This window comes from Somniosus microcephalus, chromosome 24, assembly GCF_052327205.1.
Source record: "Somniosus microcephalus isolate GS21.2 chromosome 24, FLI_Smic_1.0, whole genome shotgun sequence".
Lineage (NCBI taxonomy): Eukaryota > Metazoa > Chordata > Chondrichthyes > Squaliformes > Somniosidae > Somniosus > Somniosus microcephalus.
The window spans coordinates 32,424,941-32,452,895 of record NC_141010.1 but is presented as its reverse complement, the minus strand read 5'-3'; the positions used below and the strand labels follow the sequence as shown (position 1 = coordinate 32,452,895).

The 27,955-nt window shown below is 45.2% G+C and overlaps 1 protein-coding gene across 4 annotated transcripts in view; it reads right to left on the bottom strand.

Annotated features, from left to right (window-relative positions):
* The window catches only part of becn1 (beclin 1, autophagy related), a 37,423-nt gene that overhangs the window by 3,969 nt on the left and 5,499 nt on the right, over positions 1 to 27,955 (bottom strand). For 2 of the 4 annotated variants that reach the window (XM_085966425.1, XM_085966426.1), the window contains exons 3-11: positions 18,912 to 18,979; positions 18,052 to 18,110; positions 16,759 to 16,849; positions 14,465 to 14,601; positions 13,969 to 14,163; positions 11,990 to 12,136; positions 7,562 to 7,711; positions 2,704 to 2,764; positions 1,413 to 1,555 (exon numbers count right to left, since the gene is read on the bottom strand). In XM_085966425.1, coding sequence (XP_085822551.1) covers positions 1,413 to 1,555; positions 2,704 to 2,764; positions 7,562 to 7,711; positions 11,990 to 12,136; positions 13,969 to 14,163; positions 14,465 to 14,601; positions 16,759 to 16,849; positions 18,052 to 18,110; positions 18,912 to 18,979 — 1,051 coding nt within the window. The remainder of the gene's footprint in view (positions 1 to 1,412; positions 1,556 to 2,703; positions 2,765 to 7,561; positions 7,712 to 11,989; positions 12,137 to 13,968; positions 14,164 to 14,464; positions 14,602 to 16,758; positions 16,850 to 18,051; positions 18,111 to 18,911; positions 18,980 to 27,955) is intronic. The other 2 variants (XM_085966428.1, XM_085966427.1) reach the window with 2 other exon arrangements.

The following is a 27,955-nucleotide window of genomic DNA, read 5'->3' as shown; positions in this document are numbered from 1 at the left end:
TACTTTTACAGCTTCAGTACCTATCAGATGCCAGACCAATGAAAAGTAGCTCCTTCATATTGCATATCCTTCACTCAAATATTGACTCCCCTACGACAGTAAGCATGCAATTTGTTTGTAGCATATATGTATAAAGCTGACATAAGGATGATGCAACTCATGCTGGTCACCCAAAATGGTGGTTAACAATGTTAACTGTAAAACTGGACTAACTAATACTGGAAATCAGTAAATTAACATTTTTTGATCCTTTATCTACGATAGAAATATCAGGTTCCCTGTCCATATCACTAAAAAACAACTCAATAGGAGGTATCACAGGAAGGATTACACAAGCAAGAGTTATGGAAGCTAAGGAAGATCCCTTGCAGAGTATTTGCTTGGAATCACTGTCATCAATGTTTTTGGTTTCTTGAGGGATGGGAGTTTTTTTTTTTTTTTTTTTTTTTTTTTTTTTAAATACACACACGCACAGTCTAGAATCAGTCTCTTCCAAACACAGACAATGACTGAAATAACAACAGAAAATGCTGGAAAAACTCAGCAGGTCAGGCAACATCCGTGGAGAGAAATTTGAGTTGACGTTTCGGGTCGAACCCTTCTTCAAAAAAAGGGTTCGACCCGAAACGTCAACTCAAATTTCTCTCCACGGATGTTGCCTGACCTGCTGAGTTTTTCCAGCATTTTCTGTTGTTATTTCAGATTTCCAACATCTGCAGTATTTTGCTAACAGACAATGACTGACTGGATGTGCAGTAAAGGACCTTGTGTTTCTGCCCTGTTCCAGATGTTGCCCAAAATGGAGACGCATAACTCCAATTAAATACCAATTTCTAAAAAATATATATTTTTTAAGTAAACTCAGGGATAATTTATGAATACACATTTATCATCGCGTAACGTTCTCCTTTGAACGGAAATGTTCCATTGAACAGGCTGGGTCTCTTTTCTCTTGAAAAAAGGCTGAGGGGGTGACCTAATATAGAGGTCTTTAAAATTATGAAAGGTTTTGATAGCGTGGATAGGGAGAGAATGTTTCCACTTGTGGGGAAGAGCATAACGAGAGGCCATCAATATAAGATAGTGACCAAGAAATCCAATAAGGAATTCAGAAGAAACTTCTTTACTCAGAGTGGTGAGAATGTGGAACTCGCAACCACAGGGAGTGATTAAAGCGAATAGTATAGATGCATTTAAAGGGAGGCTAGATAAGCATATGAGGGAGAAGGGAATAGAGGGTTATGCTGATAGATTTAGATGAGGAAAGACGGGAGGAGGCGCGAGTGGAGCATAAACGCCGGCATGGACTGGTTGGGCCGAATGGCCTGTTTCTGTGCCGTATATCCTATGTAATCCATTGTTCTTATATTAAATAAGATTAGATTTAACTAGTTAACCAATCTACTTAGTACCTGTATGGCAAGCAGAAGCCAGTGTCACCTCTTTCTACCTCTTCTTTAAATTGTTGAACACAATCCAGAAAAGCCACCATAGCATGATCAAATTTGTTATCCCAGAAGAATCGCAATCCGCCAGAACAGTACAAGGGCAGCTCCTACAACAGCAGGCACAACATTTTAAAATGCAAGTTTTTAAAACGCACTACTCCACTTTGCTTGATATCTTGCTTATTGGATGGTAAACTCCCTCTTCTCCAATTCTCGGAACCAACTGCAACCGAGAATATGGATAATGCTGTTTTGAACAGATTGCTGAAAAGGTACAAGAGGAGCCCAAGGATTACTCTTCCTCCCTGGAAGGAAGCATCTGACCTCCATTCAGTTCCTTCCCACAATCTAAAACTGGGAAATCAGTGGGGAGAGAAAAACAGTCAAACTTGCATTCCATGGTACCATACATGGGCCCATTGTGCTACATTACCATGACACCACTACTATTCTGTTTTTAATCATTAGGCATCCATTTAACCAACACAACAGAAAACTAACTAATAATAGGAAAGGGCATCACATGAACTAATCCATGTAAAACTAACTTAAGAAAAAAATGGGCAAGTGCAATATGTGCATTTAAAAGACCAAAAATAATAAAGTTATGCTGCTCTTTCATATTTGTTCAATGACCTACTGAGATAGTCTTATCCCAAAGATAAACCCGGTATGCTTATATATGTCTATAAAAGGCATGTCAGTAGTGGGAATGGAACATTTTCCATTTTTAGATCTAATGTCAGCCTAAGGCACTCCCTAGATAATGTACAACATAGACAGCAGGCTAAAACAAATTTTTTCCCCAATTAGATACCTTAATCGCAACCTTAGAAGATAAACACACCACCTTGTGGCTTCTCTGAACAAGGCAGTCAATTAATGCCAAATGATGGGTGCTGTGGACTTTGGTCTAATAGAAATGGGTTGAAATTGATCCCAGTTCACTTAATTTATAGTCCTAAGGCTTTCATCTCAGCAATCTGGACTGGATCTTAACCCAAGTCACAGCAGAAAGACCAGTATTCTAATCAGTTATTTTACCCCGTCTTTAATCCTGTTCTTCTTTCCCCCCCTTTTCAAGTTTTCTCATAATTTTTTCTGAAAGCTATTTCACAAACTGCACATTTTTCCATTTAAAATTTCAGCTTTTAAATTCAAATTTATTGGCAGAAAATAGTACTGAACATTCTCACAAAGTAATTTTCTGTTAACAAAACAAAATGAAAGGTTATTTTACTACTGCAGTACAGACCTTGGCTCTATCTGTAAGTGATTCCAAGTATGAGAGATTTCCATAAGGGACAAGACGATACCTATAAAATGGAAAAACATTTTGCAGACAGTTATGTGTTTACTCAACAAAATTGAAGTATTTTTCATTTTCAGGCATTCTTCACACACCACTGGGGTGAACTGGAACTGATTGATGGGGAAAGTCATGGCAGAATGATCTCTCTTTAGACATCAAGGATTGTCACCCACATGACCCTCCCATTCCCATGTGGCAAACAAGGCTGGGCACATCTGGAAGTGTCAGATCATTTTTCCCCACTGAATAAATAATTACTACCTAATGTGTTACACCATCCTCCAACGCCACTCCTCTGTTGTCCAGCCGAGTGGGACTGCCCTTACCTGGTTCCACTTTTACCTATCCAGTCATAGCTAGAGAACCTTCTGCAATGGCTTCTCTTCTCGCACCCATAGATCCTTGGGGACTCCAGAGGTAACAATCAATGGCATTCTCCTATTTCTCATCTACATGCTGCCCTTCGGCAACATCACCCGAAAACACAAGGCCAGATTCCACACATACGCGGACGATAGTTCTACCTCACCACCACCTCTCTCAACCCCTCCACTGCCTCTGTTGTCGGACTGCTTGTCCGACATCCAGTCCTGATGAGCTGAAATTTCCTCATTGGGAAGAACAAAGCCATTGTCCATTGTCCAGACCCGAAGCTCTGGAATTGCCTCCCTAAACCTCTATGCCGCGCCTCCTTTAAGATGCACCTTAAAGCCTAACTCTGTTCAACTGTCCTAATGTCTCCTTCTTTGGCTCGGTGTCACATTTTGTCTGATTACGCTCCTGTGAGGTGCCTTGGGATGTTTTACTACGTTAAAGGCACTATGCAAATGCAAATTATTGTTGTATTCCTTACTTTTGTCTCATTTGATATTGTATGTTTTATTTCTTAGTTTGTCAAAACTAAATCACACTTTCAAGAAGCAGCTCAAAGCACTGCAAGAAATGCTCGAGTATTCACAACAGCAGATGGGCACGAGAAATTTTCTCCACTGCTGGTCAAGAGAAAAAGACAGACTTACATTTATATAGCGCCTTTCACAACCACTGGAAGTCTCAAAGTGCTTTACAGCCAATGGAAGTACTTTTTGGAGTGTAGTCACTGTTGTAATGTGGGAAACACAGCAGCCAATTTGCGCACAGCAAGCTCCCACAAACAGCAATGTGATAGTGACCAGATAATCTGTTTTTGTTATGTGGATTGGGGGATAAATATTGGCCAGGACAAGAGGTGAAACTAATTATTCCATTAAGCGTTGAGATTTTTCACTGCACCAGGTGGGACAACCTGCAGCACTTCTCTGCAATATTGGAGTAAATAAATAGGAAGAATAATCCGCAGTGCCACTACCACCCAGTATTGCTTCAACTTGAGCACCAGGCCTCAGATTTGTAGGCGCTGCCTTGCTCAATGTCACTAGCCACTTCAGGACAACCCTGACTAGCACCAAGAGTAACGGGCTGAGAATTACTGGCATAAAAATAAAACAAAAAAGGTGACTCAACCGTGGCTAACAAGGGAAATTAGGGATAACATAAGATCCAAGGAGAGGACATATAAATTGGCCAGAAAAAGCAGTAAACCTGAGGATTGGGAGCAGTTTAGGATCTAACAAAGGAGGACAAAGGGATTAATTAAGAGGGGGAAAATAGAGTATGAGAGTAAGCTTGTAGGGAACATAAAAACTGACTGTAAAAGCTTTTATAGATATGTGAAGAGAAAAAGATTGGTGAAGTCAAGCGTAGGTCCCTTGCAGTCAGAATAAAGGGAATTTATAAATGGAGAACAAAGAAATGGCAGACCAATTAAATACATACTTTGGTTCTGTCTTCACAAAGGAGGACACAAATAACCTCCCAAAGATGTCGGGGAACATAGGGTCTAATGAAAGGGAGGAACTGATAGAAATCAGTTTTTGTAGGGAAATGGTGTTAGGGAAATTGATGGGATTGAGGGCCGATAAATCCCCAGGGCCTGATAATCTACATCCTAGGGTACTTAAGGAAGTGGCCCTAGAAATAGTAGATGCATTGCTGGTCATCTTCCAAAATTCTATAGACTCTGGAACAGTACCCATGGATTGGCGGGTAGCTAATGTTAGCTCACTGTTCAAAAAGGGTGGTAGAGAGAAAACGGGGAATTACAGACCGGTAAGCCTGACATCAGTAGTGGGGAAAATGCTAGAGTCCATTATAAAGGATGTAATAGCAGAGCACTTGGAAAAAAGTGACCGGATCGGACAAAGTCAACATGGCTTTACAAACGGTAAATCGTGCTTGACTAATCTATTGGAATTTTTTGAGGATGTAACTGGTAAAATAGATAAGGGAGAACCAGTGGATGTGGTGTATTGGATTTTCAAAAGGCTTTCGATAAGGTCCCGCATAAGAGATTAGCGTGTAAAATTAAGGCACATGGGATTGGGGGCAAGGTATTGACTTGGATAGAGAACTGGTTGGCAGACAGAAAGCAAAGAGTTGGAATAAACGGGTCTTTTTCCGAGTGGCAGGCAGTGACTAGTGGGGTACCGCAAGGATCGGTCCTGGGACCCCAGCTATTCACAATATATCTTAATGATCTGGACGAGGGAACTAGATGTAATATCTCCAAGTTTGCAGATGACACAAAGCTGGGTGGGCGTGTGTGCAGTGAGGAGGATGCCGAGAAACTCCAGTATGATTTGGACAGGTTGGGTGATTGGGCAGAAGCATGGCAGATGCAATATAACGTGGATAAATGCGAGGTTATCCACTTTGGTGGCAAAAACAGGAAGGCAGATTATCTAAATGGCAATAGATTGGGAGAAGGGGAAGTGCAACGAGACCTGGGTGTCCTTGTGCACCAGTCGCTGAAAGTAAGCATGCAGGTGCAGCAGGCGGTTAAGAAGGCAAATGGTATGTTGGCCTTCGTAGCGAGGAGGGTTTGAGTACAGGAACAAGGATGTCTTGCTGCAGTTGTACAGGGCCTTGGTGAGGCCACATCTTGAGTATTGTGTGCAGTTTTGGTTGCCTTATCTGAGGAAGGATGTTCTTGCCATGGAAGGAATGCAGCGAAGATTCACCAGGCTGATACCTGGGATGGCAGGAATGACGTATGAGGAGAGATTGGGTCGATTGGGCTTGTACTCGCTGGAGTTTAGAAGAATGAGGGGATCTCATTGAAACTTATAAAATTCTAACCGGACTAAACAGACTAGATGCTGGAAGGATGTTCCCGATGGCCGGGGAGTCCAGAACCAGGGGTCACAGTCTGAGGATAAGGGGTAAGCCATTTAGGACAGAGATGAGGAGGAATTTCTTCACCCAGAGAGTGGTGAACCTGTGGAATTCTCTGCCAAAGAAGGCAGTAGAGGCCAATTCATTAAATATATTCAAGAAGGAGTTGGATATATTTCTTAAGGCTAAAGGGATCAAGGGATATGGAGAGAAGGCAGGAACAGGGTACTGAATTTGGATGATCAGCTATGATCTCATTGAATGGCGGAGCAGGCTCGAGGGGCCGAATGGCCTACTCTTGCTCCTATCTTCTATGTTTCTATGCTTTCCATTCCCTGACCCCATTGTTTTCAGCAGATCTGGGTTGGTCAAAGGGAGGAAGCAATTTGGGGATACTATCATTTGCGTTACCACCCACTGCTGAGTTTAGTGGCAGATCTGCTCGGGAGAAACTGCTCCACACGTGTAGGTGGGTATTCAGTAAAGACGTGCAAATCAGGGAGACATGGCTTCTGCTGCCATTTACACTCTATGCAGGGGCTGCCAGTTAGGCCCCAGTGTTCAGAGCTCAGTTGAGGGAACACTGGAAGAGGGCCTGTGTAAGCGCTCTCCGAGGATGGCCCCGCACAGGCTCCATCAAGTAAAAGAACTTTTGCAGCAAAAAAGGTGTTATTGGGCAGTAGGCCGGCCACACCTCTCCAGCTGCCACAGGCCCCAGGCCTGCCACAAGTAGTCTCTGACCCCCCTACCACACTGGCAAGACTCCCCAGAAGCCAGGGAGGCCACCTCCCATATGTTAATGACCCCAGAGCCAGGGGGTATCTCAAGAACAGGTGGAAGCTCTGCTGGAGGGGTGTCCCAATCAAGCACGAGGAAGCCGAGCTAAACAGTGAAATGACAGAATCGCCAACGTATTCCAGGTAAACACTAAATATATTAATTACCAGTCTTGGCATTAGTAAATCCTCAGTTCCCTAATTGCATCAAACATTGCTTAAGCAAAAATAATTGGGGGAGGGATATTAATACAGGAAACTTTGTGCTATCCGACACCGACGGGACCAAGCTGTTGCCGTCCCATCCAAACTGCCGGACAAACCAGCGCTAATGTTGAAACATACGGAGATTTTGAGCTCCGTATCTGGCAACAAACCCTGTTGCTTAACAGCTTCTAAACAGTCAGCCGTACCTTGCAAGCATCTCTCAGCGAGACCTTGCAGAGCCTGACTGGTGAAAAAAAAGCAACGAAAAGAAAAAAAACCTAACAAAACGGCTCCTGATTTTTGCCGGTGGCTCGAGCATTCCGGACAGTTAACCTCCAGATAAACCAAAGTTTCCTGTATTTAAATTTTTAAAAAGTGGGCCGAGGGCGAGATTCAGTTTTCTCTGCGCCCCGATTTTCTTACCTCATATTTGAAATTCTTTATTAGGAATTAGACCAATTTTGTTCTCAATTTCTTCAGTAAATAATTGTTTATCTGGTGTTTAAGGTGCTAATCGAAAAGGTTTCACTTCAAAACTCATCATTACACGTCTTATAGTACGCGCAAACTAAATGCAGTCGTTAGTGTACAATCACACTGCATACCTTTGAAATCGGAGTTCCATCTTGTTGGCCAGAGAGTGCAGGAGTAGCACAGTCTGTCCCCAGGCTGCGTTAATCTCATTCCACTCCACAGGAACACTAGGTAGACGCCCTAATCTGAAGTTATTGATCGTGCCAAACTGTCCGCTGTGCCTGAAATTCATATTGCCCAGTAATGAAAAACTAAACCACAATAAAGGTAAAATGGAAATACATACAAAATCCAGATATGATTAGCCCAGCTTCAAATCTAATCTAAAGGCCATACAACTTAAATTAGTGAAGGATGGGAAAATATTTGATGACATTGATTTTTTTTTAAAAAAATGAATGAAAAGATGTAACATTTGTGCATGCACATAAAATGTGAATGCTTATATTGTGTCTCGTCAAAGAACTTGCCCACAATAGAGTTAGTCCCAAAGACTTTAAAGCACTCCTAGTCAGTCTCGTGGTGTTACACACGGGGAGTCAAATATCAAGTGGGTTTAGAGGGTGAGGAATGATTGGTTAGTTTGTATTAATACCGGCTGGAAGAAATGAACAAGAATCCCTTTGCAACCTCTTGAGTGAAATTTCATAGGAATTATACATTGTGCAACAAAAACAGGTATCAGTCACATTTCAAATTATAACATTAATACTTTACATATTCCATTTTAATTATAGCCAGGCCAGGACACTAGGATATTTAACATGGAAAATTATGGTGCTGTTTTGCTTTGTTCTTTTGACTTGAAAGCTTGTAGATCAAGTACACAATGTTGACTGCAGTCATCACAGGTTATTGCACAGAAATTCTCCCATCATTGATGCCTCAGTAACTGTCAGAGAAAGCAGGCCAAACTTTTTGGATGTTATTTTATCAGATTAGTGGAAACCATGTTTTTATGAAGAGCGTGTGATCTGTTGTCTACAGCAGTGGGTCTCAAACTGGGGTCCGTAGAGACTTTCCAGGACGTCAGCGGAAAATTGGTGACGGACAGCGAGCTGGTGCGGCGCAGCCGGGCGCTGCCGAACGGGGTGGTGAATGGTTGCCATGGCGATGGCAGCAGTGGCTGTGCGCTCCAGGAATAAAAAGGAGGGAGGGAGGGGAAAAAGACTGCGGGCCAGCAGCAGCCACAATACCACCGCCAGCAACAGGAGTCGGAGGTGGAAAAGCTGTTCGGAAAGGAACCGAACGTCTGTAAACAAAGATCCCATCCTGACCATCGGCCGGCTGCAGCAGCACTGGGAGAGGGCCAAGAGAACAGGCCCCATAAGCCACACATTACATTAGATCTGTCTTGTCCACGGTCAAGAGCTGGCCAAGGAGCAAATCTGACAGAATAATCTGGGCAGCATTGGAATACACTGAATAACCAATGCATTTGTAATTTTAAAAAAAAATCAATACTTTAAAATCATCATCATTTTATACATACATACATACTTGAGGGATTCCTGTTTTGTAAATGTCACCATAGCTATATTGCAATTCATTGTCAGAAGATCCTGGTACAGTATCAATACAAGGGCAATAATAATTTAGATGGCGGGGGGGGGGGGGGGGGGAGGAGGGGAATGTGTCCGTGATTACTAATCCATTTGAAAAAAAGGGGTCCTTCAGCCAAAAAGGTTCGAGAACCACTGATCTACAGCAACTAGCAGTTTCCTGGGTATGCGACACCTGAATGGGGCGTGAACAGCATCACATTCAAGATGCTCCATTGTGTTTTTGAATCTGCCTTGAGAAGACTGCTCAGCTTTCATTGAATAATGCATTTCCATCACTTCTATACATAGGCCCATAGATGGCTGGGCATATTATATGTAATGAGTCACTTCTGGTGAGAAGTGGGAGGGCCATAAAAAGTGGATCAAACAGAACAGGTCCCTGACCCATTTCCCATCCTTGCCCTCTCCAGTCCTGCTGAAATATCGGCAGAGGGAGGGTGGAAAATCCATGTTCCCATTAATTTGTATATATCTCAAGTTGCTAATAGGAATAGGTCTTTATTTTCTTATTTAGGATTTGTGTATCAATGAAGCAATGCTTAAAAATAGCCCTTTCCAAACCTTCAGGCCCACAAAATTTAAAACAAAAAGATAGTAAATAAATATAAATGCAAATAGAACCAAGTTGCGTGGGCTTTGAGAGTCAGGTTGCAAAGCTTGGGAGCTGTAGGTCGGATATCCCTGCGCTACTGCATCAGTTAGACATTCCCATACTAACTATCCTTGTAGGAAAATGGCTGAGATCTTAACAGGAAAAAAAGGATTTCATGCCATCATCCTAGATTCATGTCCAGATCCCAGAGGTGAAATGATTATATTCTGACTTACAAATTTTGGGTCTGCCTTAGATTTCTCAAGTTCAGATGTGCAAGTCACTCCCGTAAGTGGTTCCTGCGTCTTGTGTTCAGGAGTGTGCCTGTACTGCCCAATAGCTAATCTTAGCATAACCCAGGAGCTTAACAATTGTACCCACCCGTGTGATCTGAAATGGATATTGTACATTTTACTACGTGCTGCTTCAATCTTTCAGTAGGTGATCTGAAAACACTTCAGTGGGATTAGGCCACATACAAATTGTTAAACTGCTTTACTTTTACAGACAGGAAATGAACGTGTTGAGTAACAGGTAGAATTAAAACTCACTTACTTTACTTAATTTCAAACCCCTCCCCGTGAACAAGAAAAATAATAAACAATGCTGCCTTGCTGTGGGACCAGTCCAACATTGAAACAGACAGGTTTTTCTTTTTTAAACTCATTCTTGGGTCGTCGCTGGCAAGGCCAACATTTATTGCCCATCCCTAGTTGCTCTGAGTAGGTGGTGTGGGCTAACAGTGGCAGTGAAGAATCCACCACATTGGTGTGGGACTGGAGTCACGTACAGGCCAGACTATGCAAGGACTGCAACTTTCCTTCCCTAAAAGACATTAGTGAATTGGTTGGTTTTTTACAGCAATCCGACAGCTTCGTGGCCACTTTTACTGATTCCAGTTTTTTTTTTTGTTTTTTTTTTTAAATTTCTAGATTTTTTAAAAGCCTCAAATTTAAAGTCTCAAACTACCATAGTGGGATTTTAACTCATGTCCTCTGGATTATTAGTCTAGGCTTCTGTATTACATGGGTTTGGTCAGCACCAAGGGGCATAGATTTAAAGTCATTGGTAGAAGGATTACAGGAGTTGAGGAGAAATGTTTTCACCCAGAGAGTGGAGGGAATCTGGAACTCACTGCCTGAAAGTGTGGTAGAGGCAGAAACCTTCAGCACATTTAAAAAGTACTTGGATATGCACTTGAAGTGTCGTAACCTGCAGGGCTACGAACCAAGAGTAGGAAAGTGGGATTAGGCTGGTTAGCTCTTTCGGCCGGCACAGACACAATGGGCCAAAATGGCCTCCTTCTGTGCCGTAAATTTCTATTCTATTCACTAACCTTACAATAAACTTATGTGCAGTACTGAGGCAGTGCTGTACTGTCAGAGGTTCTGTCTTTCAGATGAGAAGTTAAACCAATGTCCTGGCTAACATTTATCTCTCAGCCGACACCACTAAAACAGATTATCTGGGGATATGCCGAGAATGTGAAATGCACTATACAAATTCAAGTTCTTCTTTTATAAAACTGCCTATGCCTTTCAGCAGACTATCCCGGATAACTGACCATGAACATCGGCTTTTCTCTCCTTGTTACTTCTGACCAGAGGAAGTGGGTGGCCTGACCATATGACCTCTTCTCCATTCAAGGATTTGCCACTAGGTCCGTCAATATAGCTCCATATTAAAAAACAGATTCCCCTCTTGCCCCAGTGTTCCACAGTTCCTGGATGATCAGCAAGTAAACGCAAACAAACACGTATAAAGACAGAACCAAGTCAAAAATGATGCAGAATCTGCTGTCCTGTCATAGTAGCATAGACTACTTCTCCTTGAATGCCACTAGTGCATCAACGTGGACTCATCTAATTTGTAAGTTCAAGTCGTTTACAGGAAACTTTGGTTTATCCGGAGGTTAACTGTCCGGAATGCTCGATCCACCGGCAAAATTCAGGAGTCGGTTCAGTAAGTTTTTTTTCTTTTCGTTGCTTTTTTATTTTCACCAGTCAGGCTCTGCATGGTCTAGCTAAAGCTGTTGCTTAGCTACAGCGACGCTTGCAAGCTACGGCCGACTGTTTAGAAGCTGTTGCTACAGGGTTTGTTGCTAGATACGGAGCTCAAAAGCTCCGTATGTTTTAACATTAGCGCTGGTTTGTCTGGCAGTTTTGATGGGACGGCAACAGCTCAGTCCCGTTGGTGCCGGATATCACAAAGTTTCCTGTAATTGATTAGAATGCAGTCCCTGAACACATTGGTCCAAGCAGAGGAAATGCATTGATGACAACTGTAGCAATCAAAACTCATTATCAGTCTAATAAATACAGAAAAAGCTGACTAGTTCTTACCATATGTGGAATGTAGCATTGAAAACGTTAGTTTTCTTGAGTTTGTCGAGCTGGATCTGAGCATATCGCATTTGGTTGTCAACACTCTTTAACTCATCATCAAGCTCCAGTTGCTGTCTTTTGAATTCAGAGTACTCCCTCTGATACCTTTCGCACAAACAAAATACTGTGCTAACTGTACAAGCTTGGAATGGGTCACATTCACTCACAGCCTTTCTTACAAGTTACAGGAAACTTTGGTTTATCCGGAGGTTAACTGTCCGGAATGCTCGAGCCACCGGCAAAAATCAGGAGCTGTTTAGTTAGGTTTTTTTTCTTTTCGTTGCTTTTTTTTTTCCCCCACCAGTCAGGCCCTGCAAGGTCTCGCTGAAGCTGTTGCTAAGCTACAGAGACGCTTGCAAGGTATGGCCGACTCTTTAGAAGCTGTTGCTAAGCAACAGGGTTTGTTGCCAGATACGGAGCTCAAAATCTCCGTATGTTTCAACATTAGCGCTGGTTTGTCCGGCAGTTTTGCTGGGACGGCAACAGCTCGGTCCCGTCGGTGCCGGATAGCACAAAGTTTCCTGTATTGGAATTTTATATGAAAACAACAAGAAATTTTAGTGTAGCATATTTCTTGCATCTTACTATAGTTTATCACAGGGTGCCAAAAACTCAAACGTTTTCACTAGTTTGCAATTAGTGAGTTTGTTCTGTTATGCTAAACCTAGATTTCAGGCTAGAACAAATATAAACTGCAGTAGTGAGAAAATGCCGAGATTCTCCGGTATTTGTGCATGTAATGCAAAGGGATAAAAATAACGGTCAATTTCTGTAAGCCTCTCTCTCTGACCAAATCCATCCTTGGCTACCATACATGAACTTATAAAAGACTAGAAATTTAGGTCACTCTTATACATGCATCAGAATTTATTTCAGGGGGCTGGATTTTGCCAATGGGGGGCTTTTGGAGGCGGGACTCCCACTTGTCGGGTTTCAGTCCTGCCTCCATCAACTTCTGGCCAACCCATGCTATTTTCCCTCGATTGACCTTGTTAAGCCTGCCCAGCGGGCTTAGCAGACCAATTAAGGGGAAGCCGGTTACAGAGAATGTCAGCGTATGACGTTTCATCTGTCAAAAGTTTTTGACAGATGAATTGTCATCGTTTAACAGCTGTGCGAAGCTGTCAAACACTGACATTCTCTGTAGTTTGATGAGTTCTTGAATTCAAGACCTCATCAAACCTCTTTCTTTTACAGAAATTAGATGGTTGTTGCTTTGGAGAATGCAACGGCCATCTGTCATCTCTGCCACGGAGGTGCGAGACTCTCCGCATCCCCACCGACTGAAGCCTGCAGGAAGAAACAAAGGTAAGTAAACTTTTTCTATCACTTTCCACTTACCTCACATACTCACCTCTCCACACTTGCATCCATCACTTACCTTCACAGCGCACTTTTGCACCCCTCCGATCCCCTACTCGCCTCGGTGACCCTGGCGGGGTTCGGTGCCTTTGGGAAGCCACACTTGAGTGGGTAAAATGGGGATAATCCTCTTATCTGCCTGTCAACTATCTGTTATTAAAAACTGAATTGAATTGAATTGATAAGTGGCACTAATCCCCTTCCTGCCTCCAAGAAGACATGATCCGGCGCGGGTCAGGTACCCGCCTCCTGGCAAGATGGCACGGAGGCAGGTTGGGGACGGGTTGGGACTGCCATTTTCCCGGCAGTCCCGCCTCCCTAGGGCTGACAAGATCATGCCCAGGGTTTTTTTTTGGGCTGGGAGGCGAAGTGGGTTACCTGGTTACCCGATATGCAACCGATACCTCCTCTTTCTCCTCCTGTAGCACTAGGTTTAGGTACGAGAATATAAAAGACCTTGTGACAAAAGGACTGTTTTACCTGCCCCCTCTATTAGTGAGAAAGCAATGAATACAGTGTGCCGTCAGTTAGAGAAGATACTTTGGTGTACTTTTGCATTAAACTGGTCTACTCACTGGGCTTCTTCTTGATTGAGTCTCTCAGTCTCTGCCTTAACCTTGGCCAAATCATCTGCTACCTTCTTCCGTTTCACTTCTACATTTTCAAGTTCCTGGATTAGATGGTCCTCTTCAGAATTCAGTGCTTTTAGCTCTTCCAGCAGTTGCTCCTCATCTTCCTCATTCATTTGCTCAAGTATCTCTAAACAGTTCCTGCATCAAGAACATATAAACACTTCATCACACTTTCCAGTCAGCAGGCATGACATTTCACTCAAAACCTGGTACAACCATCTTTAGAAATGTAGCTTTGAAAAAGTTAGTTATTCTAGGACATTAAAAAAAACACTACAGCACAATGTTCTTGGGTATATTTAATTGCATTACAACATTGTCTGGAACTTTATAGTCTTGGTTCTGCTGATGGAGGTCTTATATTCTTCAATTGGAATGGACCGGGATAATAAACCATGTATAATTTGGGGCTATAATAGAAGTAGTTTTAATAACCTACTTGTAATTCTGGCATTCGTTTTCTGTGACATTCAGTTGTTGGTCTAACTGGTCAAGCAACGTATCTGTACATTCCTCACACAGAGGGTGGTCCACATCTGTCTGTCCAGACATGATGTCAAACAGATCGCTAGTCACCTAATAAAAACAAGTACCCACAGAATTCAAGAACATATATATATATAAACCTTATGTATAGCACATATTTCCTGTGTCACACTTACTTCCTGTAATAATGTTGATTGCACAGAACAAAATTTGACTTATTCAGTCTCTATGAGTCAGTAACCTTGATAACACATTGTGCCTCTGATATTGCTCCCACCTTGTCCAAGCACTGGACAGGCAGAAAGCAACAGGGCACTCCACCTGGCCAGGCCAAGATGTTCTAAAATTTAGTAGGTCGGGTCAGTAAAGTGAGCTGACTGCACACCCCCGACGCATCCCCAACAAGGCCTTGCATCAGTAATCAAGGGCAGAAACAGCTGTGGGCTTTGTCACAGGGAGCTGGGAGATTTCTGGCTACCGTTGAAGAACAGCTGCCAGATGACCTCCCTAGGAAAGAAGTAGGCAACCAACATTTGAGATCTTTCAGATTTTTGCCTGGCCCTCAATCTGAGAAATGACCAGAACACAGCCCACTGCCAGCTTCTTTGGGGGTGGGGGGGGGGGGCAGGGGTGGGGGGGGGAAAAGAGGTGAAATGTAAATGGACACCCCAGGACACAAGGGCAGGACATTGAGGTAGGGCCAAGAAGCCTTCCCAATCTCATTGATATGCCAACATTGGGCAGATACCTATTGCAAGTATATAGACTCTACTCCAGCCCTTAATGAAAGCCCTAGAAATCCTGGGGCAATGCTGTCTGCGCCCAGTTTTCCTCTCTTTTAGCATCTGAGAAATGAGTGTTCCTCCAGCAGTACCGAGAGTATTATGGGAGCCATTGTGCATTACATGACAGCACTCCCATGACGGTGTATCCTTAACCGCACCAGCAGCAAGACCACAGGGCATCTAGTATAGAAAAAGTCCTACGTACATTGATCACACTCAAACTGAGCAACTCTTTCAAAAAAAAGAGACAGAACATTCATAATTTCCAGCTGCTTTTTCTGATCTCGATAGCTTGGCCTCTCCCCAAGACCAGGAATTGGGATTTACAACTTTTTAAAATGTTGTTCGGTGTGATGCGAGGGGTGTTATACCAAGTAACACACAATGGCTCCAATATTGCATTTGGAGAATGCTAATTTTTCAGAGACACATCCCATAGCCATTATCCACTAGACTGACTCGGGATATGCCCATTTAGATCACTTCGCTAGAGTACTTGAGCAATGGTCTTACAGGGGAAGATGAGGTTAACAGCTCCATCTTGGTGACTAAACATCACAATCATGTTCAGACCCCAGACTACCCGTGAGCAAACCATGGGAAATCAGTCCGAAGAATAAATATATTCCCTTTTGGACTATGGGCTACTGTTCAATTTTAAAAACGGTTTCTGGAATCTAAAATTCACAGATTTCTACCTTTTGAAATTAATAAAACAATACAATACTGAGGATCTTGTCTGAATATTCGTGTGTTATAAATTGATTTAAATAAAAATAAGCGGTTCTGAAAAATATACACGATATATTGAAAGTCTCGAGTACAATGTGCACTTCCTTGCAAGTGTCACTTACTTCCTGCTACACTATTTCACCTCACCATCAGCAACACCATGAGATCTGTTAGTACAGTATATATATTGTACCGAGATGCGCATGGTTTCACCTACAGTAGACTTTCCTTGTAAAACACATTATAAAAAGTACAATTTAAAAATATTTACTGTATAAAAGTGAGTGAACAGCTATGAATATATATAACTTCAGTGCAGTGCTGAGGGAGTGCTGCACTGTCAGAGGTGCCGTCTTTCAGATGAGATGTTAAACCGAGGCCCCGTCTACTCTCTCAGGTGGACGTAAAAGATCCCATGGCACTACTTCGAAGAGGAGTTGGGGAGTTATCCCCGGTGTCCTGGCCAATAGTTATCCCTCAATCAACATAACAAAACATCTGGTCATTATCACATTGCTGTTTGTGGGAGCTTGCTGTGCGCAAATTGGCTGCCGCGTATCCCACATTACAACAATGACTATACTCCAAAAGTACTTCATTGGCTGTAAAGCGCTTTGAGACATCCGGTGGTCGTGAAAGGCGATATATAAATGCAAATCTTATTTTTATTCTTATCTATATCTATCTATCTATCTATCTATATATCAGGCCAAATAAAGTACAAACCCACCTTGAGTCTTCGGCTTAGGTTTTCCATTGTACCGCCATCAGAAGCTTCTCCAATTAGAGTGAAGCTATTAGCACTTTCTGTGGACAACATCCTACAAAAGATTACAGTCCTATAACAATTCTCCAAAGGATCACAAAGCTCAGGAAACTATATTTTCTATTTTAAAATTACAGCATTAGATGCAGTTCCTCGAACTGAGGAAGATAAACATATAGCTAGCCATTGTTTTCATCTACAATATAGACAACCCGATAAAGAAATACCAGATTATGCAGATCGAGAAAAGTTAAAATATTCAAAAAAAATTATGGTTTGAAATTATAATTTTCCATCTATTTGGCAATATTGAATAATTTCATAAATTCATTGCAAACTGTTACAAGAAAATCTACAGATTCTTAACATAGAAAGCAGGCTTTCTCTAGTACATAGTTAGAGGGAATAATTGGAAAGGAGAAGTCAATTTCTCATGGTGGGACAAAGTTCCGGAATACATATAGTTTGCCGACATAACAGATAATGTACTTCAAAGTAATTTGTTGTATGTGAACCATATAGAGATGATAAGGCACTATGTAAATACAAGTAAATTCAAACAATGGCTAGTCAACAGCAGTGGACATCACAACAGAGCTATAGCCAGTCTTCAGCCCATGTTTAAACATATTCTCACTTCCACCAGAGGCCACTGGTTTACAGTCATAGGCACCCCTTCCCTCATCCCAAGGATGCAGAGACCAAATAGCATCTCTATTGGCACCTCGCCCAAGATCAGCATAGGTGTCAAACCGGGAACTTTCTGACATATTACAGCTCAGCACCACACAATGTAATACAATTACTCAATAAAACACCAGGGCTATTCTGGAAGTGAGGATTATCCACGATAAATGCCAATTAAAATACTAATAGTTTGAAAAGTCACTATTTTATCACACTGCAGAGAAATGCACAACACCAATTTGCTCAATTTATTTTTCTTCCCCAAGTCACCATTCTTTGGTCAAGAAGGCAGAAAGCCAACTAGCTCCAGACCCCTATGAATGCTGTTCTTAAGCCAGGAACAAGACATATGACCTGCCCTCTGATTTTCCCTCCCTTCTTGTGAAGAAGTGCTCGAGTGGGAGGGGGTGGGGGTGGGGGGAATTCTATCATTTTATGGCACAGCACACAGAACACAAATTCAGACCATCAGCATTGCCAGTTTATTAATATTTTAATTGCCCGTTATAAACCAAAAGAAGAGTTTGCCAAGTAATTACTTCTTAAAAGAATGAAACTGCACACCCTTACCGAGCTGGAGGAATGTATTTTCTAGACACGCCATCTGGCTTATTTTCTGTGCAAGTTTCCTGAAAAATAAAGCATTTCAAATGAACTGAAGAGTGAAAATGAAGATCAAATGTTTGCACATTTTGTCAAGGAATTTGTTTTAAAAGAAAAATTATATTTAGTGGAACTGACATAAAATTAGGTACATGTAGAATAAATGCTACTGTAATATGCAGTTAGTCATGTAGGTGAACCAATTTACATGCACCGAGATTCCACAAAACACAACTGGATGAATGACTCATTCATCTGTTCTGGTGGTGTTAATATAGGAAGAAATATAGCCCAGAACACCAAGAGAATCCCTGCTCTTCTCCATATAGTGGCATGGGTTCTCCGACTTTGATTTGCCATCTTTAATGACATCGCCAACAACGCAGCACACTCTCATTCTGCTGTTCTTTTTGGCAAAACAGTTAATATCGCCTCTTGAGCTACAGCTATTTTGAGCTTTTCTTCTGCATTTGAATTTGAAAAGTATTCCCTTGCCTAGCGTACCAACTGTACAAAAAGGAAGCAAGTATTGTACACATCTGGAAAGCGCAATGGGAAACTTATTATTTCTGGTTGCACCATAAAGAAACTGCAAAACACGACTATACCAACATAATGCCGTTCTCAATGCATATTCTAAATGGCACGATCCATAAGTTTAACTGCCTACAAGATTACTCCCAGGACATGATACACTCAACATGCTTCAGCAACACACAACATTCCAGAATATATTTAACACTTAAATAGTTGTCAGGTGCCCAGTGAATTAGATTAAAATACCTGAGATATGACATTTATTTATGAATGTCTGGTTCAGTTCTTACCTCTGGTAAGCTGCCATCTTCCACCCTGCCTTCTTCTGGTTTTACAGGAGTAACTGTAACTAAAGGAGCTGAAAAAAAACATAATTTTCATCTTACTGGCCTTTTAATGCTTTTAAACATTGTTTTTTATTTCAATGTGCAATGATAAGCTTGAATGAGCCATATGGCATTGTCTAATACTTGACTGATTGGAATACATTTTTGGAATACATTTTTGAGGAGGAAAAAAACTGATATACATCATATACTAAAAAATCTTGCATAAAGCAGAGCAACTACCAGAGCACCAGCTACTTTCAGGGCAGTGTTGCTATGGTCGTGACCAGTGCTTCAGTAGAGCAGTTTTTTCAGATAGTTTAATATGAAAACCAGTGCATAACACTTACTTCCTGTAATGCTATTTCTATCATGCTGCTCTATCACACTTAAACTTATCCATTTATTACCCTTACCTCTGATTCAAGTCTTCCAGCTCCGTCTCAAAGCTAGCTGGCACTGTTCAGCATAGTGCCATCTACCCGTACGTCAGCCTGTCACTGAAACCCTCAACCATACTCGATTATTTCAATGCTCTCTTTGCCAAACTCCCACCCTAAATACTGCTGCCTGTATCCCATCCCATACCAGGTCTTGTTCACCCATCGCCCATCCTCGGTGATCTACAATGGCTTCCACTCACCCAGCACCTCAAATTTAAAACTCTCATCCTTGTGTTTAAATCCCTCCCTGGTCTCATCCGTCCTCATTTCTGTAGCCTCCTCCAGCTCTACGCGCACACCCCACCCCCCCAAACTTTCTGTTCCTCCGATACCAGCCACTTGTGCACCCCATCTCACATCGCCCACCATTGACTTTAGTCAGCTAGGCCCAAGCCTCTAGAATTCCCTCCCTGAACCCCTGCATCTCCCTCTTTGCCTCCAAGACCCTCATTAAAACCCACTTCTTTGATCAAACCTTTTGTCACCAATCTCTCCTTTGGCTCATCGTCCCTTATATTTCTGTGAAGTGCTTTGGGACATTTTTCTGCGCTAAAAGCACTATATAATTTTTTTGCTGTTACTAAGTGAATAAATCAAATCAAATCAACTTTTTATTATCATTGTGATATACCTATCAATTCGTCCAATAAAAAGCGACGAGTTAGGAACGTAACTAAAGGTTTTTATTGACTAAATAACAGAGCCCACCCTCGTGGGTGATCGGGTCCAACAAGGAGGAATACCAGCCAGTCGACTACCTTTACACCTGGGCAGGTAGGTGGAGCCATGGGCGGAGTCGGAGGTGGTCAGCCCAGGTATAACAGCGCGACAAGAGGCGACCTCGTATCGTGATACAACAGTGATAACGGTGATAACAATACAACAGTGATAACTATAGTGTAACGATAAAAGTGGTTTACCACATTCACCCCTTGTTTAGATTTGAGTCCGGCGGGGTGAAGTGTACTACCAGTTCTGGTATGTCAGTCTGTCCGGAGGCCTCGTAAGCCTCTCCGATCGTCGCAGCGGCGGTGCTGCATTATCCGGTGTTAGTGCTGGTGTCTGCGTGGTCGGCGAAGGCTCATGGGGTTCCGGCATGCCGTCTACCTGGGCTGGAATTGGGGGGGTGGTGGGGGGGGGGGGGTAAAGGTGGTGTCTCCGGAGTGCCCGAGGGTGCGAGGTCTCGTAAGGAGACAGTGTCCTCCCGCCCGTCTGGGTAAGCCACGTAGGCGTACTGGGGGTTGGCGTGCAGGAGGTTCACCCTCTCGACCAGGGGGTCTGTTTTATGGGCCCTCACGTGCTTTCGCAGCAAGACGGGCCCCGGAGAGGTCAGCCAGGTTGGTAGAGTGGTTCCCGTAGTCGACTTCCTGGGGAAAACAAACATTCGTTCATGGGGGGTGGCGTTAACGGCAGTGCAAAGTAGTGACCGGATGGAGTGCAGCGCGGTCGGGAGGACTTCCTGCCAGCGGGAGGTTGGGAGGCCCTTAGACTTTAAGGCTAAGAGGACGGCCTTCCATACCGTCGCGTTCTCTCTTTCCACCTGGCCGTTCCCTCGGGGGTTGTAGCTGGTGGTCCTACTTGCTGCAATACCTCTCGCTAGTAGGAACTGACGGAGTTCCTCGCTCATGAAAGAGGAGCCCCGGTCACTATGTATATAGTTTGGGAACCCGAACAAGGCGAAGAGGTCGTTCAGGCATTTAATGACCGTGGTACTGGTCATGTCTGGGCAGGGGAAGGCAAAGGGGAAACGGGAGTACTCATCAACAATGTTGAGGAAGTACACATTACGGTCAGAGGACGGGAGGGGCCCCTTAAAGTCGATGCTCAGGCGCTCGAAGGGGCGGGTGGCCTTGATCAGGCTTGCTCTGTCCGGCCTAAAGTAGTGCGGTTTGCACTCGGCACAGGTCTGGCAGTTCCTGGTTATGGTCCTGACCTCCTCGATGGAGTAGGGCAGGTTGCGGGCCTTAATGAAGTGGTAAAGTCTGGTGACCCCGGGGTGGCAGAGGTCGTTGTGGAGGGTCTGAAGTCTATCACTTTGCGCGCTGGCGCATGTAATTCGTGACAGAGCATCGGGGGGTTCGTTCAGCTTACCTGGCCGGTACAAGATATCATAATCGTAGGTGGAGAGCTCGATTCTCCACCTCAAGATCTTGTCATTCTTGATTTTGCCCCTCAGCTTGTTATTAAACATAAAAGCGACCGAACGTTGGTCGGTAAGGAGGGTAAATCGTTTGCCTGCCAGGTAGTGCCTCCAGCGTCGTACCGCCTCCACAATCGCCTGGGCCTCCTTCTCGACCGACGAGTGTCGGATCTCAGGGCCCTGTAGGGTCCTTGAGAAGAAGGCCACCGGTCTCCCCTCCTGGTTAAGGGTGGCGGCTAGGGCGAAGTCGGATGCATCGCTCTCGACTTGGAAGGGGATGGACTCATCCACTGCGTGCATAGTGGCCTTGGCAATGTCTCCCTTAATGAGGGAGAAGGCTGCGCACGCTTCCTCCGTAAGGGGGAAGGATGTGGACTTCATGAGGGGTCTGGCTTTGTCCGCATAATTGGGCACCCATTGGGCATAGTAGGCGAAGAGCCCCAGGGTTCTCTTAAGTGCCTTAGGGCAGTGGGGGAGGGGTAGCTCCATGAGGGGGCGCATTCTTTCGGGGTCGGGGCCGATGAGTCCGTTCTCTACTACACAGCCAAGGATGGCAAGGCGCGAGGTGTTAAACACACATTTCTCCTTATTGTAGGTGAGGTTCAGCCGTTGGGCTGTACGGAGGAATTTCTCCAGATTCACGTCGTGGTCCTGCCGGTCGCGGCCGCAGATGGTGACGTTATCTAGGTAGGGGAATGTGGCCTGCAGTCCGTTCTGGTCAACCATCCGGTCCATCTCCCTTTGGAAGACCGAGACCCCGTTGGTGACACCGAAGGGGACTCTAAGGAAGTGGTATAGGCGCCCATTCGCCTCGAAGGCGGTGTACTGGCGGTCCTCGGGGTGGATAGGGAGTTGGTGGTAGGCCGACTTAAGGTCGATGGTCGAGAATACGCGGTATTGTGCAATCTGATTGACCATGTCAGATATGCGGGGAAGGGGGTATGCGTCCAGCTGGGTGTATCTGTTTATGGTCTGGCTGTAGTCGATGACCAGGCGATTTTTATCGCCGGTCTTAACGACCACGACCTGGGCACGCCAGGGGCTGTTGCTCCCCTCGATGATGCCCTCCTTCAGGAGACGCTGCACCTCAGAGCTAATGAAAGCTCTGTCCCCAGCGCTGTACCGCCTGCTCTTGGTAGCGACGGGTTTGCAGTCGGGGGTGAGGTTAGCGAACAGGGAAGGTGGCGGCACCTTGAGGGTGGATAGGCTGCAGGTGTTACGCGGTGGGCGGTTTAACCTTCGCTGGTTGTCGACTGTGAGTGGGGGGAGGGGTCCACCGTATGCTAGGGTTACACTTTGGAGGTGGGATTGGAAGTCCAGCCCTAGTAGGACGGCAGCGCAGAGCTGGGGGAGGACGAGGAGTTTAAAGTTTTTATACTCTGTACCCTTAACCGACAAGGTCACAGCACAGTAGCCGCTAATGTCCGTGGCGTGGGACCTCGATGCCATCGAGATTCGGTTGCGCGTTGGCAGGACAGGGAGGGAGTAGTGGCTCACCGTGTCTGGGTGGATGAAGCTCTCCGTGCTTCCGCTGTCGAACAGGCAGGTCGTGGCGTGGCCGTTTACTTTGATGTCCATCATTGACTTGGACAGGTGGTGTGGGCGGGCTTGATCCAGAGTGACGGAGGCTAGTGTGTAGGTAAGCGAGTCGTTGTCGTCTGCGGGCGAGGCGGTCGTCGGGTCCGGGGGCCCGGTGGCAGTCGGGCGTGGTGGGTAAAATGGCGTCTCCCACGAGGTAGGACAAAATGGCGGAGAAGATGGCTGCCCCCATAACTCACATGAGGCACTATTGGGGTCGGTTGCCTTGATCAAAGATGGCCGCCCCCATGACTCACGTGTGGGGATACTGGCCTCAGTTGCCGTGAAAGAAGATGGCCGCCCCCACAGTTCGCATGAGGCACTGCTGGCCTCTGAAGATCCGCTCCTGCAGGCCTTAGAGAAGTGGCCTTTCTTCCTGCAGGTTGCGCAGGTAGAGTTCCTGGCTGGGCAGCGCGACCTCGGGTGCTTCTCCTGGCCGCAAAAGAAGCAGCCGGCGGCCCGATCGCGGGTGCCCGATGTCGGAGCCGGTACCGGGGGTGGCGGGCCCGGTCGGGTCCGGGACGCCGACGCTGAGGTAGGTCCCGGGGGCGGTGCTGCGAAGGGTATTGCGGTAGGGGTCGGGCCCGAGTCCCAGGGTCGCGAGCAGTACCTGGAAAACGCCTCCTGGTCCTGATGGGCCACCTCCAGGGAGAGAGCGAGGGCTTCAGCTTTGTCCAGGTCGAGGTCTTTAGCTTCAAGCAGTCTTTGCCGTGAGTAGTCGGACCGTAGGCCTTTCACAAAGGCATCGCGGATATTATCTTCCATATTTTCAACAGCCGTCACCGCTTTAAAGTCACAGTTCCTGCCGAGTGCTCTTAGCGCCCGTAAAAATTCAGCTACAGACTCTCCTGGCTGTTGCGGGCGGGATCTTAGGAGGTGCCTGGTGTACATGTAATTTACCGGGCTGCGGTACTGCTGTTTCAGTAGGTTGATAGCGGCCTCGTATGTAGTCGTGTCCTGGATGAGTGCGTATACTCTCGGGCTCGCTTGGGCGTTCAGAAGTTTTAGTTTGGATCTCTGCGGGGCGCCGGATTCTTCCAGGTAGGATTCGAAGCAGTCCAGCCAGTGTTTGAAGTTGAGGGCTGAGTTTGCTGCCTGTGGGTTTAGATCCAGGTACGGTGGTTTGAGGGCTTGCAGCCAAGCCGGCTGGTGTGGCCCGGTGTCTGAAAGCTGCTGTGGCTGTGCTTCTGGGAGGGCTTCTGGCTGGCCAGTAGTAGACATCTTTAAAATTTAGTCAATAAAATTGATATACCTATCAATTCGTCCAATAAAAAGCGACGAGTTAGGAACGTAACTAAAGGTTTTTATTGACTAAATAACAGAGCCCACCCTCGTGGGTGATCGGGTCCAACAAGGAGGAATACCAGCCAGTCGACTACCTTTATACCTGGGCAGGTAGGTGGAGCCATGGGCGGAGTCGGAGGTGGTCAGCCCAGGTATAACAGCGCGACAAGAGGCGACCTCGTATCGTGATACAACAGTGATAACGGTGATAACAATACAACAGTGATAACTATAGTGTAACGATAAAAGTGGTTTACCACACATTGTTAGTGCACAAGTGCAGTACAACGAAATGTAGGCTTGCGGCTCCCGAGAGTGTACATTTGGATTAAGACATTTAAACATTCAACATACATTTGGCTTGTAATACATTAACATAACCATAATAAAGTGCATTGGCAGATGTGCAGGCTTTAGAGTTTATTTGTGGAGTTCAGTAGGATGACAGCCCTGGGAAAGAAGCTGTTCCTAAATCTGGTCGTACGGGTGCGAATGCACCTGTAGCGTCTCCCAGATGGCAGGAGGGCAAACAGACTGTGGCTGGGGTGGGTAGGGTCTTTGATGATGGACCGTGACCTCCATAAACAGCGTTTCTGGTATATGTGCTCTATGGTCGGTAGCCGGGTGCCGGTAATGCGTTGGGCAGTTTTGACTACCCGCTGCAGGGCTTTCCGGTCATAGTAGCTACAGCTGCCATACCATACTGTGATACAGTTTGTCAGGATGCTCTCTATTGTGCAGCGGTAAAAGTTAGAGAGGATCAGGGGTGACAGGTTACATCCCTTCAGCCTCCTTAGGAAATATAGGCGCTGCTGGGCCTTCTTCACCAGAGAGGAGGTATTGAGGGACCAGGAGAGGTCTTCCGTGATGTGGACTCCGAGGATAGTATGGTTATTTAGGGTAGTATTTTAAATAACAAAGTCTTCCCAATTCAGGGCTGGGAAAACATCATTCTAAGCTGATGGTGGTGGTGAGGGGCAAGATGTGGGATAAATTCATGAAGAATTACTAAATCCCATAGCCCTCTCCCCCTTTCGCCCATTGTTCCCACCTCCCAATAGTCTCACAACCAGCAACCAATTTTCCACACAAAGATTACCCAATCACTACCACACTATGTTTACCCACTCCCATCTAGCATCTCCTCCACCTTTGCTACAAGGCCTTGCTCTCCCTCCCAGCCATACTTTAGGCCCGATCACAACAGTAACCTTTCTACCCATTCCTGGCAATTGCCTCTCCAGCCATTGCAGGTCTATGGTCTCCGGCCACCTGCCCACCTCATCCCAACCATTCCTGGGTAACACTCCCACGCTATTACAAGCCTTCGGTTTCAATTCAACTCTACTCGCACTTCGTCCTGCCTAAATCAACATAAAGAAAAACTAACGGAGAACACACTGCCAACTCACAAAAACACCACCAGCAACACAAACAGGTTAGAAACTGAACATGTCCTGCAAATTCCCGTGAGCAATGAGATTGCAGATCTATTAGTATATTATAAAAAAAAGCACATTATTTATTTATAACATACTGCTGAGTATTGTTAAGTTTGATGAAGTTTAGTCATGCAACTTTTCTGTTATATACATATATAAATGCAATTTTCAAAGAACACAAATGAAACTGGATGCAACAACAACAACAGCGTATATTTATATAGTGCCTTTAACGTTGTAAAACGCATCAAAGGTGCTTCACAGGAGACAGAAAATTTGACACCGAGCCACATAAGGAGAAATTAGGGCAGGTGCCCAAAAGCTTGGTCAAAGAGGTAGGTTTTAAGGAGCGTCTTAAAAGGAGGAAAGAGGTGGAGAGGTTTAGGCAGGGAATTCCAGAGCTTAGGGCCTAGACAACAGAAGGCACGGCCACCAATGGTTGAGCGATTATAATCAGGGATGCTCAAGAGGGCAGAATTAGAGGAGCGCAGATATCTCGGGGGGTTGTGGGGCTGAAGGAGATTACAGAGATTGGGAGGGGCGAGGCCATGGAGGGATTTGAAAACAAGGATGACGATTTTGAAATTGAGGCGTTGCTTAACCGGGAGCCAATGTAGGTCAGTGAGCACAGGGGTGATGGGTGAACAGGACTTGGTGCGAATTAGGACACAGGCAATCGAGTTTTGGATCACCTCAAGTTTACGTAGGGTAGAATGTGGGAGGCCAGCCAGGAGTGCATTGGGATAGTCAAGTCTAGAGGTAACAAAGGCATGGATGAGGGTTTCAGCAGCGGATGAGCTGAGACAAGGGCAGAGACGGGTGATGTTATGGAGGTGGAAATAGGCGGTCTTAGTTATGCTGCGGATATGTGGTCAGAAGCTCGTTTCAGGGTCAAATATGACACCAAGGTTGCGAACAGTGTGGTTCAGCCTCAGACAGATGTTAAGGAGAGGGATGGAGTCAGTAGCTAGGGAACAGAGTTTGTGACGGGGACCGGAAATAATGGCTTCGGTCTTCCCAATATCTAATTGAAGAAAATTTCTGCTCATCCAGAACTGGATGTTGGACATGCAGTCTGACAATTTAGACACCGCGGAGGGGTAGTGAGGCAGAGCTGGGTTTCGTCAGCCTACATGTGGAAACTGTTGCTGTGCTTACGGATGATGTCGCCAAGGAGCAACATGTAGATGAGAAATAGGAGGGGGCCAAGGATAGATCCTTGGGAGACACCAGAGGTAATGATGCAGGAGCGGGAAGAGAAACCGTTGCAGGTGATTCTCTGGCTACGATTATAGATAAAAGAGAGTGGAACCAGGTGAGTGCAGTCCCACCCAGCTGGACGACAGTGGAGAGGCGTTAGACTAGGATGGAGTGATCAACTGTGTCAAAGGCTACAGACAAGTCAAGAAGGAGTAGGGATAATTTACCTTTTTCACAATCATAAAGGATGTAATTTGTGACTTTGCTGAGAGCTGTTTCAGTACTGTGGCAAGGGCGGAAACCTGATTGGAGGGATTCAAACATGGAGTTGTGGGAAAGATGGGCATGGATTTGGGAGGCGACAACACATTCAAGGACTTGAGAGGAAAGGGAGGTTGGAGATGGGGCGGGTAGTTGGCATGGGTTTTTTTTTTTGGAGGAGAGGGACGATGGCGGCAGATTTGAGGGAGAGGGGGACAGTACCAGAGGAGAGAGAACCGTTAACAATGTCAGCTAACATGGGAGCCAGAAAAGGAAGTTGGGTGGTCAGCATTTTGGTGGCAATAGGGTCGAGTGAGCAGGAAGTGGCTCTCATGGACAAGATGAGTGCGGAGAGGTCATGAGGGGAGATCGGAGAGAAACTGGAGAAAGATGCAATGTCAGGGCTAGGGCAGGGGGGAACCGTAGAGGAGGTTTGGCTCGGTGGGCTAGGGGAAGGAAGAGAAAAGTGGCAGAGGCAGCCGAATGGATGGTCTCGATCTAGTCCACGAGCTCCTCACACTTGTTGTCGGAGGTGAGGGTGGAGGAGACAGGGGAAGAGGGGTTTAAGAAGACGGTTAGCAGTGGAGAATAGAAGCCGGGGTTTATTTTTGCTTTCCAGAATGATTCTGCAATAGTGAGTAATTTTGGCAGACGAGAGCA